At 34.4% G+C, this 18,687-nt stretch overlaps 1 protein-coding gene and 1 pseudogene across 14 annotated transcripts in view; both read right to left on the reverse strand.

The window, feature by feature from the left end:
* Window positions 1-18,687, reverse strand: part of LOC106868066 (dual specificity protein phosphatase 23) — a 51,317-nt gene that overhangs the window by 22,519 nt on the left and 10,111 nt on the right. For 8 of the 14 annotated variants that reach the window (XM_089361376.1, XM_089361374.1, XM_089361377.1 and 5 more), the window contains exons 2-6: window positions 17,916-18,064; window positions 13,074-13,227; window positions 7,633-7,770; window positions 4,827-4,992; window positions 3,913-4,019 (exon numbers count right to left, since the gene is read on the reverse strand). In XM_089361376.1, the coding sequence (XP_089217502.1) occupies window positions 3,913-4,019; window positions 4,827-4,992; window positions 7,633-7,770; window positions 13,074-13,227; window positions 17,916-18,052 (702 nt within the window). In that variant the 5' untranslated portion in view covers window positions 18,053-18,064. The remainder of the gene's footprint in view (window positions 1-3,912; window positions 4,020-4,826; window positions 4,993-7,632; window positions 7,771-13,073; window positions 13,228-17,915; window positions 18,065-18,687) is intronic. The other 6 variants (XM_052972297.2, XM_014913177.3, XM_089361383.1 and 3 more) reach the window with 1 other exon arrangement.
* On the reverse strand, window positions 692-794 carry LOC128249341 (U6atac minor spliceosomal RNA; annotated as a pseudogene).

The raw sequence follows: 18,687 nt of genomic DNA on the forward strand, positions 1-18,687 counted from the left end.
AACAACACCTTATGTGGGTGAAGACCTTCTTTAGCCTGGGTTGCTGGTGTTTCTCCTTTCCCACTGTCTTTGGCACTTGACCTTTTTATAGAGAACTCATTTCTTGGCACCAGTCACCATTCAGTCCAAAAATATGACAGCGAAGAAGAGCACATGTTCGCTCTCTGCATGCGATTAGACTCGGAAATTTTACAAGGAACTCACTGACCCAATTTGCTGACTTTTCCAATGGCACACAGATGTCAGTGAATGGTTGAATGACCAAATCCAAGCTTCTCTGCTAGTTCTCCAATAGTTACAATGGGAGTTTGGTCCACCAAGGTTTGCAGGATGTCCACGTCGAGCTCTACAGATCTTCCAAGATAAGGTTCATCTTCTAAACTGTAGTTTCTGGCTCAGAATTTCTGGAACCACTGGCTTACCCTTATTGTCCAATCCCCCTATACTGCATTAATATTCCTCACACTTTCTGTTGCATAGTTACCTTTATTGAACTCATAAAGCAAAATATGGCAAATATGCTCCTTTGTCACTTTCATTATAGCTTTGAAAAAATAACTGTTAAAATGAAACTGCACTCTTCAAAAATTTCACTAAGAGTAAGTACAAGGTAAAATTACTACCTGCTTTTATAGCAAGTTGATGCAGGTAGTTTATCCTGTCCCCCTCTGACTTTTAGTTCATGCAATTGAAAAAAAAACCCCACATAATTTATGGGATGACCCAATATATATATAATGATCACTTCCATCCTTGTAATTGGAACTGCTAACCATTTCTTATTTTTTGCACACACACACACACACACACACACACACACACACACATACACACACACATACATACACGCACATATACACAAACACACGCACATATATATACACACACACACACAGCTGTGTTGCAATCAAAGTCAGGCAAACAGAGAAGGTAAATTTAACCATTTCGTTACAATATTTTTGTTGGAGATGCTCTGTGTTTCTTTCAATTACTTTAAATATAACAAACAATTTATTAAAATAACCTTGTTATCATTAAGCTAGTGTTAGGAACATAAATTGTGACTAAGGTTTGGTGGAAGATTTTAATTCAAAACTTTGTATTCAAAGCCAGAGCCGGTTTCAGCCAGATTGGTAACGAAGAGGTGAGGCAGGACAGTAGGCCCTAAAAGTGCTTAACAAATGGATTCTTCCAAACGCCCCCAGATAGCTTCAATGAAGTTGATAGGTTTTTACAACTTCAGGGACCAAATTAACAGTGTGGGGTTTGTTCTAACTAAAAATAGGGACACATTGGAAAAACTGTAGGATGCTATTATCTCTGCTGGCAACTTGAAGTGCATTGCTGCAATGCAGTGAGACATGCACCTTGAGTGCAAAAAGAAATGAGACAAGTGAGCTCCCCTGAACACACCCTGTCAGTGTGAATGAATTACAAAGAGTAAATGAAGGGAAAGAGAAATTGGGTAAAAGAGACATCAGATGTAGCGTGTAAGAGAGGGGGGGGTGCTGGTGTGGGTATGTGATGAGGATGGAGGATGCTGAGTGTATAACAAATGTTGAGCACTCAAAGAGAATGGTCGAGAGACTGAGGAAGATTTGGGATGATGTGGTGAGACATGATGTCAAGATGTGACATCTGATGAAGCAAATGACTAAAGACCAAGTTAATTAGGGATATAAAGACCTGATCCCTTGCTCTTGCTTAGTGCACACACCTCTCTCTTGTTTATTGTTTTGTGCATGCGTTCCCCTTATCTGTTGCCCATTTTGTACCCCAACGTCTCCCCACCGGTTATTTTCCTAATCACTGTGCTTATTCCGTACCCTTTCATCTTCTCTACTCACCAATACATGACACCCATAACTGAGAGGGAAGTACTCAATACGTGCACCTTGAATTCTTCTCTTCCTCATACCTCCACCCACTCCTTCCTCTTTCCTTCCAAATCAGGATACTTGAGTGGAGAGGGATGGCACTTCTGTACCCTTTATCCACCATTTCTGGTTCTCCAGTCACCCTCTTGGACATGTTGCCTCAAGGATATAACCCTGGCCCTTCCTCATCATCTTATCTCTCCTCTGCATCACTCTACCCACTCCTATATAACAAACGGCAGAACTGCATCTCCTTAGTCCCCACCTTCCATCCTCCTCACCACCCTTATCACTCTGACACTCTTCTCCACTTTCCCTTCCATTATATTTGGCATTAGGAATGACATCCAGTCATAGAAACCATGTCAAAGCTGACACTTTGAACTTGATGTGGCCCTATGGCTCACCAGACCCTCTCAAAGCATCCAACCCATACCAGCATGGAAAATGGACATTAAATGATTGTGATGATGATGATGTTACCTACATTCCTTAACACTGTCTTTCAACAAAAGCCTGCGTAACTCCAAGAAGAACTGTCTCAGACCCTAATAAACTGTCCAACCCAAGCTGGCATATTTAATGATAGAGCCTGTTAGTGATAATACATTGTGATTCACAATTTCATATCCCAGCATGCTACATAATCTTTGGAAAAAGGAAACAAAACCTCTTGTGTGAATATCAACAACATAATACATGAATTGTTATCTGTTTCCTGCAAAGTTTTCTAGTTTCATATTTTGGGTCTGAAAACACGGTGAGGAGCATAACGTTATTATAATCAGTTAATTCCTTTGGATTGGTTAAATTTAATGAACATTTTATAGAAGTTAATAAGTTGGAATCCTAAAAGAATCAACGAGTGTATTATTACATAGTGATTTAGCAGCAAGGAGTGATGATAATTAGCTTCAATTAATTTAGTCAGTTAGTTAATAACTTTTTTTTATATTAGTGGCACAGCTGTAACCCAGTTTAATGTTATTTCTATTGAATAGTTTTCTACATCTGTGGATAATGGAAAGACACTTACTGAAGGTTTTAGTAATGTTAGATTAAATATTCAAGGAGGAGAGAAGTGAGAACCAGGTAATATTATCTCATCTCTTACTGTTGGATGATGAGGGTTATACAGAATAATAGTCTTCAATCTGCTATTCTATAATGCATTATTGTAGTATGGAATCTTATTGTCAATGATTTCTTTATTCAATGACAAAAGAGAGATTCTTCTTAATCAGATTTTTGAAAACTATGGATGATTGGCAGGTTTCTGTGTTAACATGTAAACTTTTTATTAGGTTTGTATTTGTTTGTGGTTGAGAGTAACATCTAAAAATATTTAGGATACTTAGGCGAGCGATGATAGTTATTTTTAAGCCAATGTTAATGAAGTCTTTTGCAAATGTATCTAAAGTGTGTCCATCACCATGCTGGGATATAGCTAAACCATCATCTCTATATGAACTGCCATCTACTATGGTGAATTTCTTTTTTAAGTTGTCTTGGATATACAGATCAAAATTGCATATCTCTGCACTATCAAATGACCCCATACTGACAGCTAATGAACCCAACTGAATGTAATGAGCTATGCTCTTTATGCTATCTACAAACACATAATGCAATACCAGAAACTTTACATGGAACAAATAATATTTGTCAATGATATTCATGTATGATGTTTTTACCATCTGATGAATACCTAACATGCTGAGATATGAAACATCAAATCACAATGTATTATCATTAGCAGACTATATCATTAAAAGTGTGTGTGTGTTCGTTTGTATGTTGCCAACTTCAGATGAATGATTTATGGATATTGTCAGTATTTCATGGGTTAATGAGAAATGTTTATAAATGAATCAGCATAAAAGTCAAAATGAGATTTACATCTGAGAATCTCCAAAATAATATTATTATTATTAGTAGTAATACCAAACTCTTAATCTGCCTATTTGCCATCATAAAATATTAGTCTCTTGTTAGTTTTCTAAATAAAACATTTAACAAAAACTGATTTACTTACCGAATTTTCAGAACGAGCTTTTTCAACAACTTTCAGGAATTCATCAACTTGTTGAAGAGTTGGAGGTGAGAAGTCTTTTATCTTAATTTGAGACCAAACTAATTTATCTGGAAAAGAATAATAAACACTAAAAATATCTGTGAACCAGTGCTTTTAAAAATTGATATGTTTGTTTTCCTCAGTAAAGTCTTTCAAATTATTCATGTTATTCTATATTCCTTCATTCTATATTCCTTCATTGATTTCTAATGTTCTTTTGTGACTTTACAGAGGAAAGATCACGTTATTGGATTTGAATACTGCATTTCAATATTTTAAAAATCAATCGATATGGGAATAATCTGAATTTCTAGGCAACCAATATTTTCCTTATTATTTCTGTCTACATGAATAAGACAGAGCGGTTGTGTGGTTAAAGGGATAGACTATTGACCGAATGGTCTTAAGTTGAGATTTGACTACAGCTGAGCAAGGGACATAAATCTGCTTGCTCCAGTTTGACTGCCCTGAACAACTCGTACTAAATTCCTTGTTTCAAAGACGGTGAGAAGATGATGACAGAAAGGAGGAGGACAATCAACTGGCTGCATAAACAACTGAACCAACAAATAAACCATTCCAGTTATGTTAAGAGTGGAATAATAGTTAAAAACAGGAGGAAAGATTGGATGTGAGGCAGAAAGAGGAGCAAAAACCCCTAAAATATGATATACACCCATTATCCTTTTTTTCCATCTTCAATTACATTGTTTACATCAGTTGTATTCGGATACAAAACGATGTAACGAATCAGTGATGTGATTCCTATAGAAAATACCTGTAGAGATAACCTTGAAAAGGAAACAAACGAAGAAAGAGCGTAATGACGTTCCTATCTGAAGAGAAAACTTTTAAAAGACTCATTAGTAACCTACCTTCGAATCCCTGTAAGGAAGGGGTAAGTTCCGCAGTTAAACTAATGAGGTATTTTATGCCATGTTTTACTAAATACATCATGTTGGCAGCTTCGTTAGGAAATCCAAGTGCTGCTAAAAACCCATCAACGACCCAGGAGAAGTTTTTTGGGATTTTTGGTGTAATCTGTCAAGAAATTTAAGAGAAATGTTTGAACATGAAGCATAACAAATAAAATAATTTAAAATGAAAATTCAATTCTACAAAATGATAAGATGTTCATGATGTATATTTACATGATATAAGTATGTATATGTATCTGTAACTGTTTGCATGTGTGTGTGTGTGTGTGTGTGTGTGTGTGTGTGTGTGTGTGTGTGTGTGTATACATGCATTCCTGCATATCCCAGCACACATGAATTTGTAGAATTTGACTTCTGTACGTATGCATACGTTTATATGTCTAAATGTGTGTATATGTACATATAGGTAGGGGGGGGGGCTCCAAAAGGGGTCTCAGGGAGTAGCATCCCTACCTGGCTTTGGTCTTGGGACCACTCCTGCCTAGAAACTGAGGTTGGGGGTAAGCAAAGGCATGCTCCCCGTAGAAAATCCAGCTCCAAAAAAGCCTCATGATGGCGAAGGAGAATGGGCACCAGCCAGCCCAAAGTTTGGGGTGGGCTGCACCTGCCTACCTTGGTTGCTATGGCATTGAGGTAGATCCAGCCATTCCCGTTAACAGGGACAAAACCTGGATTGAAAACACTGGATGATGATGATGATGATGATGATATGTATATTAGATTGAATGAGATAACAAATCCAAGACTGTGAGGAGTTTTCAGGACATTTATAATGAAATTGTCTTACAACTGTTTCTGGAATATCAAGGATATCCCTTCATCAGAGACGGTGTGAGAAGATATTTGAGTTTGAACTATTGTGGAAAAGATAGGGAATATAGAGGGGAAATAAGAGAATGAAAGTAGAAATAAGATATATAAAGATATTGTAGTTGCAGTTCCATTATTCGAGGAAAATGGTGTATAGAAGTGGTAAAAATGTTTCTTGTACATGATAAGTTCCAATAGCAGTTCATGTCTAGTGAGCCATGGAATCAGTGTTGCTCATTTGAAAGGGTTTTGTGGTGTGAATGAAAATTTGAGAATATACTGGTAGTATTTATGGATAGATGGCAGGAGAGATGTGTATGATTAGAAAGAGGAGAAAGGTCACATCTAAAAGAGGAAGAGAAAATGAGAGGAAGGAGAGAGAAAAAGGGAGAGAGACAAAATCAAAGAGTGAAAGAAAAAAAAAGGGAGAGAGACAAAATCAAAGAATGAAAAAAAATGAAGAAATGAAGAAAGTGAGAGAGGAAGTGTTAGTGGTCAAGATAAGTGATGGGAGGGTGGGAGAAGTGTGGGGGTAGGGAGGGAAAGGAAGAGATTAGAAATCCAATCCTCAGCTTGGTAAACATTATCATCCAGGAACTAGGTTTAGGTTCAACAGATTTCTACAGATAAGATTTGAACCCAATTTTAATAATGCCTTTGTTCCACTTCACAAGACATGATGATGATGATGATGATGATCATGATGATGATGGTAGTGGTGGTGGTGGTGGTGGTGGTGATAATAATAAAGACAGAAGTGGTGATGACAGTAGTGGTAGTGGTGGCATTGATAATGTTAGTAGTGGTAGGGGTGGTGGTGGTGATGATGATGTTTGTAATGGTAGCAATGATAGTCATGATGATGATGATGGTGACTGGACCCCCACCCTCCAACCTTTGCAACAACGAGTACTCAGTTATTCCATCAACGGAACTCGTTGCTACATTAAGATGTATGTGGCTGAGTAACCCATAAACAAGTTTACTCTTATTATAATTCACAGAATGAATCAATATGATCCAATATGCAGCAAGGCTGAACCAATGAATTACAGTTACGGCTCATCAAACAGGCTTCGACACAGTCTCCTAGTTCCCTTCTATCTAATTTCATTCATAAGGATTGTATTGACCCAAGGCTATTTTAAAAGACACTCAAAATGCCAAGCAGTGGGATTGAACCTGGTACCTTGTGGTTTTGAAAAACTCTTCTGAACCAGTCAGCCATGCCTAAATGCAAACAGAAATGATAGATGGAATTCTGGGTGTGGTACACAAAGTCTGAACCAGTCATAGAATATACAGACCTAGTTACGGTCTGATGGTCAGCAACTGTTTCATTGCATGGCCAGCTAGCAGTTAGTTTATAAGACTCTGCAGCTTTTTATCGTTAACATAAATGAGATATTTATTAATAATTCACACAAAGTACATTTCTATATGTCCCCAAAGTAGGTCATTAATGTAATTCAAGTAATTTCCTATTTCCAGTGAAGTTTCCTTCATTTCATTCACACATTTCTTCTTCTCCACATAATTAAACTTGTACAATACTAATGCAAGAAGCCTTTACTTGGCACCCAAGCTGACAGAAACAGTAGCCAAATCTCCCTCAAATCCTCAAACTACACTTTAAAAGATGAAGGACACTAGAAGGACACAAGGATAATGTTGTTCCCGATACACAATAAGGGGGGAAGCTCATGGCTGGAATACATTTGTGCGTAGGACAAACAACATAGTTTGTAGAAATAATAGAAAATAGTTAATAAATGGTCAAAAATCAAATGAATATGAACATCGTTTAATAAAGTGTTTCTTTGAAACATAATTTAAGACTATTTAATTAGTTATTAGAATAATGTCTGTGAATAATTAGGGTTAAAAATTTTTTTTTGCTTTGTTTACAAAATTTCGATTTGGAAACACTTACTTGTGTTGGATTCGCCTTTGTGTGTTGGTTGCTGTCATTGTTGTTGTTGTTGTTGTTGTTGTTGTTCATACTGGACGGGAAGATGTCTGGGTTACTGGTACTTTTACTTACTTTATTACTGCCACTACGTTCTGGTATCTTCAATAAACGAACAGCTTGTTCAGAAGTTCAATATAGAGGCAGGAAAACAACAACAAAACAAAAAATACACAACAAACAAAATCGTAGGTTATATAACAACTGTAGCACTTTAAGTAAACCTGTTTCGAAGATGTCGGTTGTTCGGTTGGTTGGCTGGCTTATTCTGTTAATTAATTCCTATTTGTAATTCATAAAAATGGTTTTATGACTGCGTACCATTAATTTAAACGAATATAATAAATCAGAATAAGCGAATATATAATAATATAATGTTGAAGAAAATAATTCTAACTTAAAAGTGTCTTTAGAATCAAGTCTGTTGGGGAAGTTAGTAATTACTATTATGTAATAATTAAGAGCCGGAAATTAAGTATTTCTTGGCAGTAAACTTTATGAAACTGAAGCTATTTCTTTATGAAAGGAGTGGAAGTTTTCTTTAATATATCAGAAGAAATGCACAAATTGTGGAGTTAATTTTATATGTTACCAACCAACCAATCATTTGCTGCTATTTATCATTACACACATCTTCATAAAAATCGTTAAATTGAAATAACTTTACATTAATATGATCTTGTTACAAGGTTTAAAATTTCATACAAACATAAATTTCTCTTGTAATAAATGTGAACATATTAAAAGCAAGCTTAAAACTATGGCAGAGTTAAATATAGCAGGAGAAGGATAAGTTTTAAGGAAAACTTAAAGCTAACAGAAGACGTATGAAATAAAGAGTTGTCGAATTTGCACAGATTTCTTGTGGAAGAAAAATATTTGGAGAAGTTGTAGATTATGTACAGATTTGCCTTGTCGAAGAAATATATTGGAAGATTATATATAAATGTACCAAAAATATGAAACAGATAAATTATTCAATAAAAAAGTATGAAATCTATTTATCAAAATTAAGAAAATATTTAATAACTTTTAATTTATTTAGTACTAAATTTATTTCATGTTATATTAAAACATCTATTTAAATGTTTACACAGAGTAAAGATTATTCATTCTAATTACTACTGTTAGTTAAATCTAAAATAATTAATAGACAGTATGCTTTTTAATTAAGCAGAATATTTGACAAAATAGTATCTAGAAATATTGCTGCTAAAAAAGTATTTTGAATCATCAGAATTTCATTGTCTTTTATACAACTAATTATTATACACTAATTATTATATACTAATTATTATACTTTTATACAACTAATTATTATATTTACATATGTGGTCAGTATTTCATGATATTTGTAATATTATTATATCGACATATGTGGATGTGTATTTAAATAGCTAAATCATATTGAAATTGTATTCAAATAATGAACCAAATATTCATTTGTTCTTTTCTTTTTGTTCAAAGAAGAAAAGAAATGACACATGACCATTGCTGCTGCTTCCAGACAATGATGAAAATTAACAAATGGGAAAAAGAAACCTATATTCTCTTCCATTCCCATCATAACCCACGTAACATTCCTCATTCCTTGACGGTTTGGTATTTCTTTTATTTGTCAGGTGGCCCTCCTCCCTCTGATTGTCTACTTCTACTAATGTAACTTTTATTATTTATAACACTTCATTCTAAACATTACAACTGTGGGATATTTCAAGAATTCTGAAATATAAAACAATGGTTATGTTTAGTCTTAATATTTGGCATCAATAACTGAACTTTTTCCGTGAAACTTAGCAATCTTACAAGGAAAGAATTTTTGTTTTAGTTAGAGTTTAAAGTAGTCAAAAATAAATAAATAAAATAGCCCACCTGACAGCATTTTAATCATGTTTCAGGAGGTAATTAGGTAATAAAATCATTCTACTACAGTAACCAGAAATCTTCCTCCTGGAACATTACAGAGCCAATGAGCAACATTCTATAGGGTCACTCAACCTGCTAAAAATAGCAGCCATATCTCCCTCAAATAACAACTACTGTTTTATAAATGGCAATTAGAAATAGGTGAGTAATTTATCAAAGTATACAATGTTTCCAGAAATATTACAATCAAATATAAACTGGATTGGAAGTTTTAACATTAAAAAAGCACTCAACCACATTTAGGTAGGAATAAAACCAGGTTTGTTAGTAAAAACAAACAAAACAAAGATAAATATGTAAAAATAAAAGAAAATCTAAAATATTTCATCTTTACAACAACAAACAACAATGATCACTGTTAATTGTGTGCAAGAGATGCTTAACTCTTTGAATACCAATCTGCCCAAAGCCACCCCCTTTTTTTTATTTTAACTTCTAATGTTAAACTGTTCAGACATAAGATTAAAATCTTCCATCATAACTCAATGTAATAACATTTTGTTATGTTCCAAAAACCAGATTAATATTGGGAAACTTCTTCTTGAAGGTGAAAGGTTCAAAGGAACACGGTTAGGCCACTCAGACCAAAGAACTCAAAGAAATCTGAGTGCCAGTATTTTCATCCATAACCACGATTCTGACAAAGTATATTTTGTCCGACTCACAGCTATGGATTAAACAAATAGAAAAGTTATTAATTCTACTAAATCCCTCCAAATCGTTATTTTCAAAATTAATTAAAACATGGCCAGAGAGTTCCACAAGAAATATGGCCACAAAAGAATTAAAGCAGACAGAATATACAATTCCCAGTTTGTCCCACAACATTGTTAAATTGATAAAACTGTTGAAATATTTTTGGATTAGACACATCTCAAAGATGTGTGACAACAGAGTGAATTCCAGGAGACAATAAAAGAGACAGAGAGAATGGTGAACTGGAAGTGGACAAAAATTGGGTGCCAGGAACTGAAAGCTGAGAGTTCTTCAAGAAAGAAAGGAAGGTTTTTACTAATTAGGGGTGGGGGAAATAATATCGATTTGATTCCTTGATGATATCTCAGTAGCCATTCAGTTTGACAGAAATAGCAATCAAATGACCCTCAAATCACACCCTACTGTCTTCACAATGGAAGGACATGTTAGATAATTATGGTCATACATATGTAGCTGAAATGGTCACGGATGCAACACCTTTGATCATAATTCTACTCAATCGGGGCTCTCCTGGGGCTAAAGAACATTACAGTTTTTATACTGTGAGATATAACTGATCTTTATTGAACTTCATGCAATTGATTGATGTGTGTGTGTGTGTGGAAGAGAGAGAGAGATAAGATACAATTTGAGAAGGAATGGTTTTACACATAAATGGAGATGAATCATAGCCCAAACATCACAGTTTTAAAGATGCTATTAATGATGGTTGCGAGCTTCATGCTAATAATCAATGATTTTAAGGTATTGAACTTTCCAAAAGCAGGGTTTTGTTACAAATGATTCTATGAAAGGTTAATGGTATAATATTAATTGGAATTCATGTTTGTGAAATTAAAATCTGTATAATTAATTGTAATTTGTTAGTAAATGTTAGTATTGTAATTTTGTTTTGAATTTCTTTTTTTTTGTAATGTGGCAGCACTTTCTGGTGATTGCAATGTAGTGAGTAGAGAATCGGATATAATTTGTAGTTGCAGAATCATATTCTATGGAATATTTTTAATAGAAGAACCATGTTTATGTACAGACTAAACACAACTAACATTGTTACTCGTTTACAACCAAAGCAACAGCGGCACTTCCTCTTCTTCACTCTCAGACACACATCAAGTGTTTGAAACATTAGATTCTTTATCACTCATGGCAACTAGACTTACCAAACTTCTATGAACTCTACTGGACTAATTCTTACTAACACAGACTATCACTAGATTCTTGGTTTTCTAGAATTGGTCTTAATATTGGATAACTCTTATGAAATAGTGAGAGACAACAGCAAATGTTTACAATCCTGTTGAATCACAAACAGCTAAGCTTCTTTATTTAACAGTTCCATATTATACAATACATCCATTTGTCTACATGAAGAATCTGTCAGAAATAGCAGGCAAATCTCCCTCAAATCACACTCTACCAGATTGAAAAAGAAAAAAGACTTATGCATACAGTGGTAAAATATATCCTGGATGCATTTATACATCTTCAACAAAGACAGAATAGTCAAGGCTGGGATGTCTGCAATCTGAAGTTTGCTTAATCATGAGCTGGAGCTAAACAACTACAAAGCCCCAATATATCACTGGTACCACCCCTACACACCACAAGCTTCAATGAACACTAAACAACACTTTCTTGTCTATCCTGACTCACATCAAATATATCCTGTGGATGCAAAACTGTTCCAAAAGTCTTAGATAACACTGAGATAATTCTATAATCTGATAAAACACATGGGGGGGGGGGAGAAGCCAAACTAATTAATCCTTTAATTACATGTAATTGCTTCATTTTATAAATGATAATTTGAACATTTCACATTAATGAGAAATTTTGAGGGTTAAAATTAAATAACAATAATAATAATAATAAAAATAATAATGATAATGATAATAATAATAATAATAATAATAATAATAATAATAATAATAACAACGATAATAATAATAATCCTTTCTACTGAAGGCACAAGGCCTGAAATTTTGGGGAAGGGATTAAGTCGATTACATCAACCCCAATGTATAACTGGTACTTATTTAATCAACCCCAAAAGGATGAAAGGCAAAGTCAACCTTGGCAGAATTGAATAATAATAATAATAATAATAATAACAACAGTCCATTGTACCATCGGCAGAAGGTTTGAAATTTTGGAAGCAGGGCTAAGTCAATTATGTTGATCTGAGTGCTCCACTTATTTTTATTGGCCTCAAAAGGGTGAAAAAGGTAAAGTCAACCTTGGTAGATATTGAACCCAGAATGTAAAAACAGTTGGAATACTGCTACATGTTTTTGTCTAGCAAATAATTCTGCCAGTTTGCTGCCTCAAAAGCTGACCTCGGTCAGATTTGAACTCAGGACATTCAAGTGCCAGAAGAAATAGAATTGCAAGAATGATTAATGTTTATAGATCTTTTTTTTTTTTTTTTTTTTTTTTTTTTTATAATCATATAATTGTCTTTTTGATAATTTTGTGTCTTGAAATGCAATAATATTCTAAAATAAGAATAAATGCTAAACTGGAATGTGGGGCAAGGATGTGATGGTGGTGGTGGTGGTAGTGGAGGGAGGGGGGATAAGCAATATTACATGAAATTAGTACTAACAGAATCTACAGTGGTTAGCAGAGTAATTAACTACGAATGAAAGGGGGAGGGAGAGGAGGAGGAGAGAGCAGCCAATTGTGCAGCTTTGATGGGGGGCTCCCATCATTAATATGAAGTGGGGGGTAAAAGCACAATTAGACATAAAGTTACTACCTACCACTGCAAGGGGTGTAGAACTTGCATCTAGAGCAATGGTAGGCAAGCATGGAACCTCTATTGATGCATCACTTGAAATGGTGGTGCCAGTACTTGACTGAAGAGACTCAGCAGCTGTTAAATGAGCTCCAAATATAACACAGACCAAGAGGAGACTGGAAGAGATGAGAAAGTATAGTTTTTTTTTAAAGATGGAAATAGTTTCAAAGATCTAATCTAACTTCAGGGGATTTCTGTTTTCTTTGTTTATTTAAAAAATTCTTTTTTTAATTCACAGACTTTCCAGTATTTTCCAAATTGGTACTGGTTCTTCAAATTGCAATCAGTACATCCTCCTCTGTCTCCCTTTTCCTCTTCTACTGCAATGGCCTTTGTCCCACTCAACTAGCTGCTTTCATACTCTCTTACCCTCTCTCTCTTTCTCTCTGTCCACACTTTTGCCCCCCCCCCCCTCAGTGCCCCACTTCCCAGAACCCACCCAGGCTTTTCTCCTCTGAACAGCAGATCTATATAATTCTCTGCTTGCCCACATATTTTCCTGAAGATGTTCAAAGTAAACCGTTAGTCACATCAATCTCATCAGTCTTAGTGGACCTTCAATAACCACAAGCACAGCCTCTCCCCACACCACTCCCCACACACCACATAATACATAACCATTATAAAAGTCCTTGAGCAAATTTAAATTCATATAATGTTAATTCTACAAATGGTAGAATTAATCTGTGTAAAGAAAAAAATGAAAGAATTTACTTCATATCTAAACAGATTTATTCTTGTGATTGTTAATAGTCAACATGTCCACCATCGTTACTTGTACAAACCATGATGCAATTCACAAGTTCTAAAAACATGGGAGAATAAGTTACTCACTACACAAGGTAGAGTATAGCTGAATTACAAAAATCTTCTGAGTGTGTGTGTGTGCATTCATTTTATTTCCACCTGGCAAGGATTGGATGGTTTACCATAATTTAATGAGTTGAAAAATGGTATCATGCCCCCATGTCTGTTATATACACACGCACACACACACACACACACACACACACACAAACACACACCCTTTAGCATTTCAACTGACCATATCCGACCCAAATATTCTACTTGTTCTATATTCAAACAAGTCAGATCTGGTCTCTCACACCAACCCTGCAACATCATTATAAAAATAAGCAATCTTGTGATGAAAAGTTTGAAACAACAAGATAATGTATTATAAACTTAAAACAATGAGAACAAATAATTATTACATTTACTCGAGTAATTTGAATGCTGCAGGGTTAAAGTCCTTCTTTGACCACAATTATGACCAACACAATGTATTCAACATTACACCTCAATCACAACAAAACTTACCCACCAACCAACCAACCAGGCAACCAACCAACTAATTCTACTACCATTATATATTATCACATTCCTCACTGACCCTAAATGACCTTCAAACAAAAAAAGACTTAAGCCAAAAGAATTACAATTCTACTGCTCTCTATATTCCATCTTCCAAAATAAGTTGTTCTCTCTCTCTTCCTCTACACACCTCTCTCTCTCTCTCTCGCTTTCCCTCCTTTTAATAGCCAAATTAGCCATTGTAGAGACCGATCATATCTTGTTCCAACTCTTTTCAGAACTATTGTCCAAACTAACAGGCATTCCCCTACACGCAAACAAATTCTACCGACATTAAAAGATAAAAATCAGTGAAAGCAAAAATGAACAAAAACTGCACCGAGGAACCCAGGTGCTGCCAAACCAAACCTACAACATGTAAATACAACAAAGACTTCTCAAACCTTCACTACAGATTCCCAAACTCAGATGAAATGACTGGGAACTGTGGGAGATTGAAATCACCAATTCCCACAATAAATTACTACTCTCTTTGAAACAGTAGTACATACTACCACACACGATTATATATATATATACATACACATACACACATGCATACATACACAGACATAAATAGATATGATATATATATGTATACATATATATATATATATATGTATATATATATATATAGATAGACATAGATAAACACATATATATATATATATATATATATATATATATATATATATACACACATATGTATACATATGTACATACATGCATAAACATATATACATATATATATATATATATATATATATATATATATATATATATGTATATATATGCATATGCATATTTTGTATGCATGTGTATGTGTGTAAGATTAACTTAGATATGTTTCAGCAAAAATTGTCAGTGCATTATTTAATGTACCATCCCCAGTTTTAAGATCGTGAGATTTGAGATTTAGCTGCTGTTTCTGGTCAGTCAAGCAAGAATGAAGAGACTCCCTCATCGATTGCTCATAATGGTGTCACAGCAGAACTGAGTGTGAGATAATTGTTGTTGTTGTTCTAAATGACGAGTGGAGTGGAGTGTGGAGTGGTGTGCTGGATGGCTCGATCTGTGGAGTGTGGAGTTGCAGAGCCGGAGAGGGGACAGTGTCAATCAGTTGAAACAAACATGATACTTTGGTGAGCAGTTATTGGTGTTTAGTGCCAGGTCACTCCTGTTCAAGATAATCTATGACCAAAGATCTTCTAGCAATAACCATTTCATAATGCCTATTTCTGGCCCAGTGTATCTAGGGCTACATTATTCAATGTGTCCTCCTTTTTAAGAAGGCAAAGAATGATTTCAAGGAGATTTGGGTGTTATTTCTAGCAAGTAAAGCAACCATGTAAGCTTATTCATGAATTAATAAAAGAATTTCATAAAAACATATCTTCTTTATAGTCTTTGAACAATATATAAATTTATATATAAATCTTGTTTAGAAATTGTAAAACCAATTAATGCTAACTCATTTCAAACATCTAAAATTACCATTAAATTAATTTAAAAAGATGCCACGACTAATCAGAATTAATCTAAATTATTTATGACAAAAGGACATTAATGAAACAGAAAGCTGTGTGTCGAAAACCTACCCAAACTCAACAGAATGAATAACTGACACGATTTTTCTAAATTATTATTATTGTAGCATTGAAATAACATAACATTTTTTTAAATAGTTTACTGCTTAAGAATACTTACAGAATACAAAAGGGGTTTTCAAATTATAAATTCTAAAATTCCAGAATAATTACAGTTTTCATATGTATATAGAAGCAATTAACAGCATCAATTAACAATTGTTGTTAATTCAGCAACAGTTGAAAGTGAGAATTACAACTCAGTCACATGATTCACCTCACAGTAGGGAAACAATAAACAACATGCATGAACAGTCGACACAAATCAATAGAGACATTATATAGAGCAGAGAACAGATGAATACATAAAGAAGAGTGTTGGGACGGATTAGAAAGTTGGATAAAATAAATAACATGTTGGCCAATATGCTGGTCATAATTCTGGCAGATCTTGGCAGCTTTTGGCATGGACTTCACTCTACAGCATCCAGATAAAGTCAATGAAACTGGTACCAGTAATATACTGGACAAACATCTCACTTGTAAACAGATACAGACACTGGATATTAGTGAGCAGTGTATATGTACCATTAGTATTTGATACTATACACCATGTATGCATGCATGTGTATATACACACACACACATACTTATACACACAAACACATATATAGAGGTTGAGATAGATAGACACACACACACACACACACATTCATACATACATAATGAACTCCACTGCTACTGTATGAATACTGACCTTTTTCCCAGACAAACTGAATCAATATTCCCACAAAATTATTTATACACAAACTGAGTAGGACAAGTGACCCACAAGTCTTTTACTCTTTTACTGGTTTCAATCAATAGACTACGGCCATGCTGGGGCACCATCTTAAAGTTTATTTAGTTGAATGAATCAACCCAAGTACTTGTTTTTTTAAATTTTTTTTAAGCCTGGTTCTTTTTCTATCAGACTCTTTTACTGAACTACTAAGTCACAGGGATGTAAACACACAGCTCCAGTCGTCAAGTGGTGGTGGGAGATTAACACAGACACACACACATGTATGTGTGTGAGTGTACGATGGGCTTCTTTTAGTTTCCATCTACCAAATCAGTTTCTTGACTTTATTTTATTGACTCAGAAAGGATGAAAAGCATATCTGACCTTGAAGGAGTTTGAATCCAGAATGTTAAGGACCAGAACAAGCACCACAAGGCATTTTGTCTGACACTCTAATGATTCAACCAATTTTTACACATATATATAAATGTATGCATGAAAATATATCGTTTAACATCCGCTTTCCATGCTAGCATGGGTTATATATATATATATACATACATATATATATATGTGCCTGTACACACACACACAGTCTCTCACTCACTCACACACACACACACACACACACACACACACACACACATGCATTAGAAATATTGGAACATTTAACAAATAATAGAAATTACAAATCTGTAGGAGTTAAAATATATTTCCAGTAAGAAATCAGTTAAAAACTATAAAAATATATAAATTATTTTAATGTTATGTAATTTAGAAATCAATAAAAATAATATGTTAATATTTGATAAGGAATTTTTTTGACTTGTTTTTTTATTACATGATTTAAAATCAAATTATTATTAATATTACATATTGTAGTCGATAATTATATATTACAGATGATAATTAAATAAATATAATAATCAATTACATAAATATGTTAATTACATATTACAATTGATTCGTTAAGCATGGTTCTATATTTATTTATTAGAAACAGTAAAAAAAACAAAAAACAAAAATTCTCAAATGATTTGAACCTCTGCTCAGTGTGTAACAATATAAAAACTATACATACATGTGACACATTCTGAATAACGTAGTAGGGCCGAGAAGCTGCTGGCCCTGCCCATAATCTCTGTGTTTCAGTCTGCTCCTGGGCAGGGCCGGTGGACCAGGCCCCTTGAATACGGCAGCGGCGCTGGTTTCCATCATAACTCATTCAAACTGAAAGAGAGAAAGAAATTTATATATATTATATATCTATACGTATAAGAACATGTACAGAGTAAGGTAAAACAATAAGGTTATTGTAATTAATGAGATAACTGTGATTGTTGTGCTCCAGTATGGCCACACTTACTAGCTAGAACCAGTAAAAGTGTAACTGAATTAAAAACTTGAACAACATTTTATTATTATTAGAAAGGCGGTGAGCTGGCAGAAACATTAGCAAAGTGCTTAGAAGTATTTCTTCTGTTGCTATGTCCTGAGTTTAAATTCTACCGAGGTTGACTTTGCGTTTCATCCTTTTGGAGTTGATAAATTAAGCACCAGTGAAACACTGGGGTTGATGTAATCAACTAGTCCCCTCCCCACAAATTTCAGGCCTTGTGCCTTTAGTAGAAAGGATTATTATTATTATTATTATTATTAGACCTGTCTGAAAGGTTTGGAGACAGGCACTTTCCTATTTGACGAAGCCCTTATCAAATTCTTCAAATATCATTTGAAGAGGAAAATAGGATAGAGATGGTAGCGCTGCTTCCAAGTATCAAAAGGTGGATAAGTGTGTGTTCCAGTTGTTCCAGGCAAGATATATATGTTATCCCTATGGGACTTAGAAGGTT

The sequence above is a fragment of the Octopus bimaculoides genome, chromosome 13, assembly GCF_046866305.1.
Source record: "Octopus bimaculoides isolate indiv1 chromosome 13, ASM4686630v1, whole genome shotgun sequence".
Classification (NCBI taxonomy): Eukaryota; Metazoa; Mollusca; class Cephalopoda; order Octopoda; family Octopodidae; genus Octopus; species Octopus bimaculoides.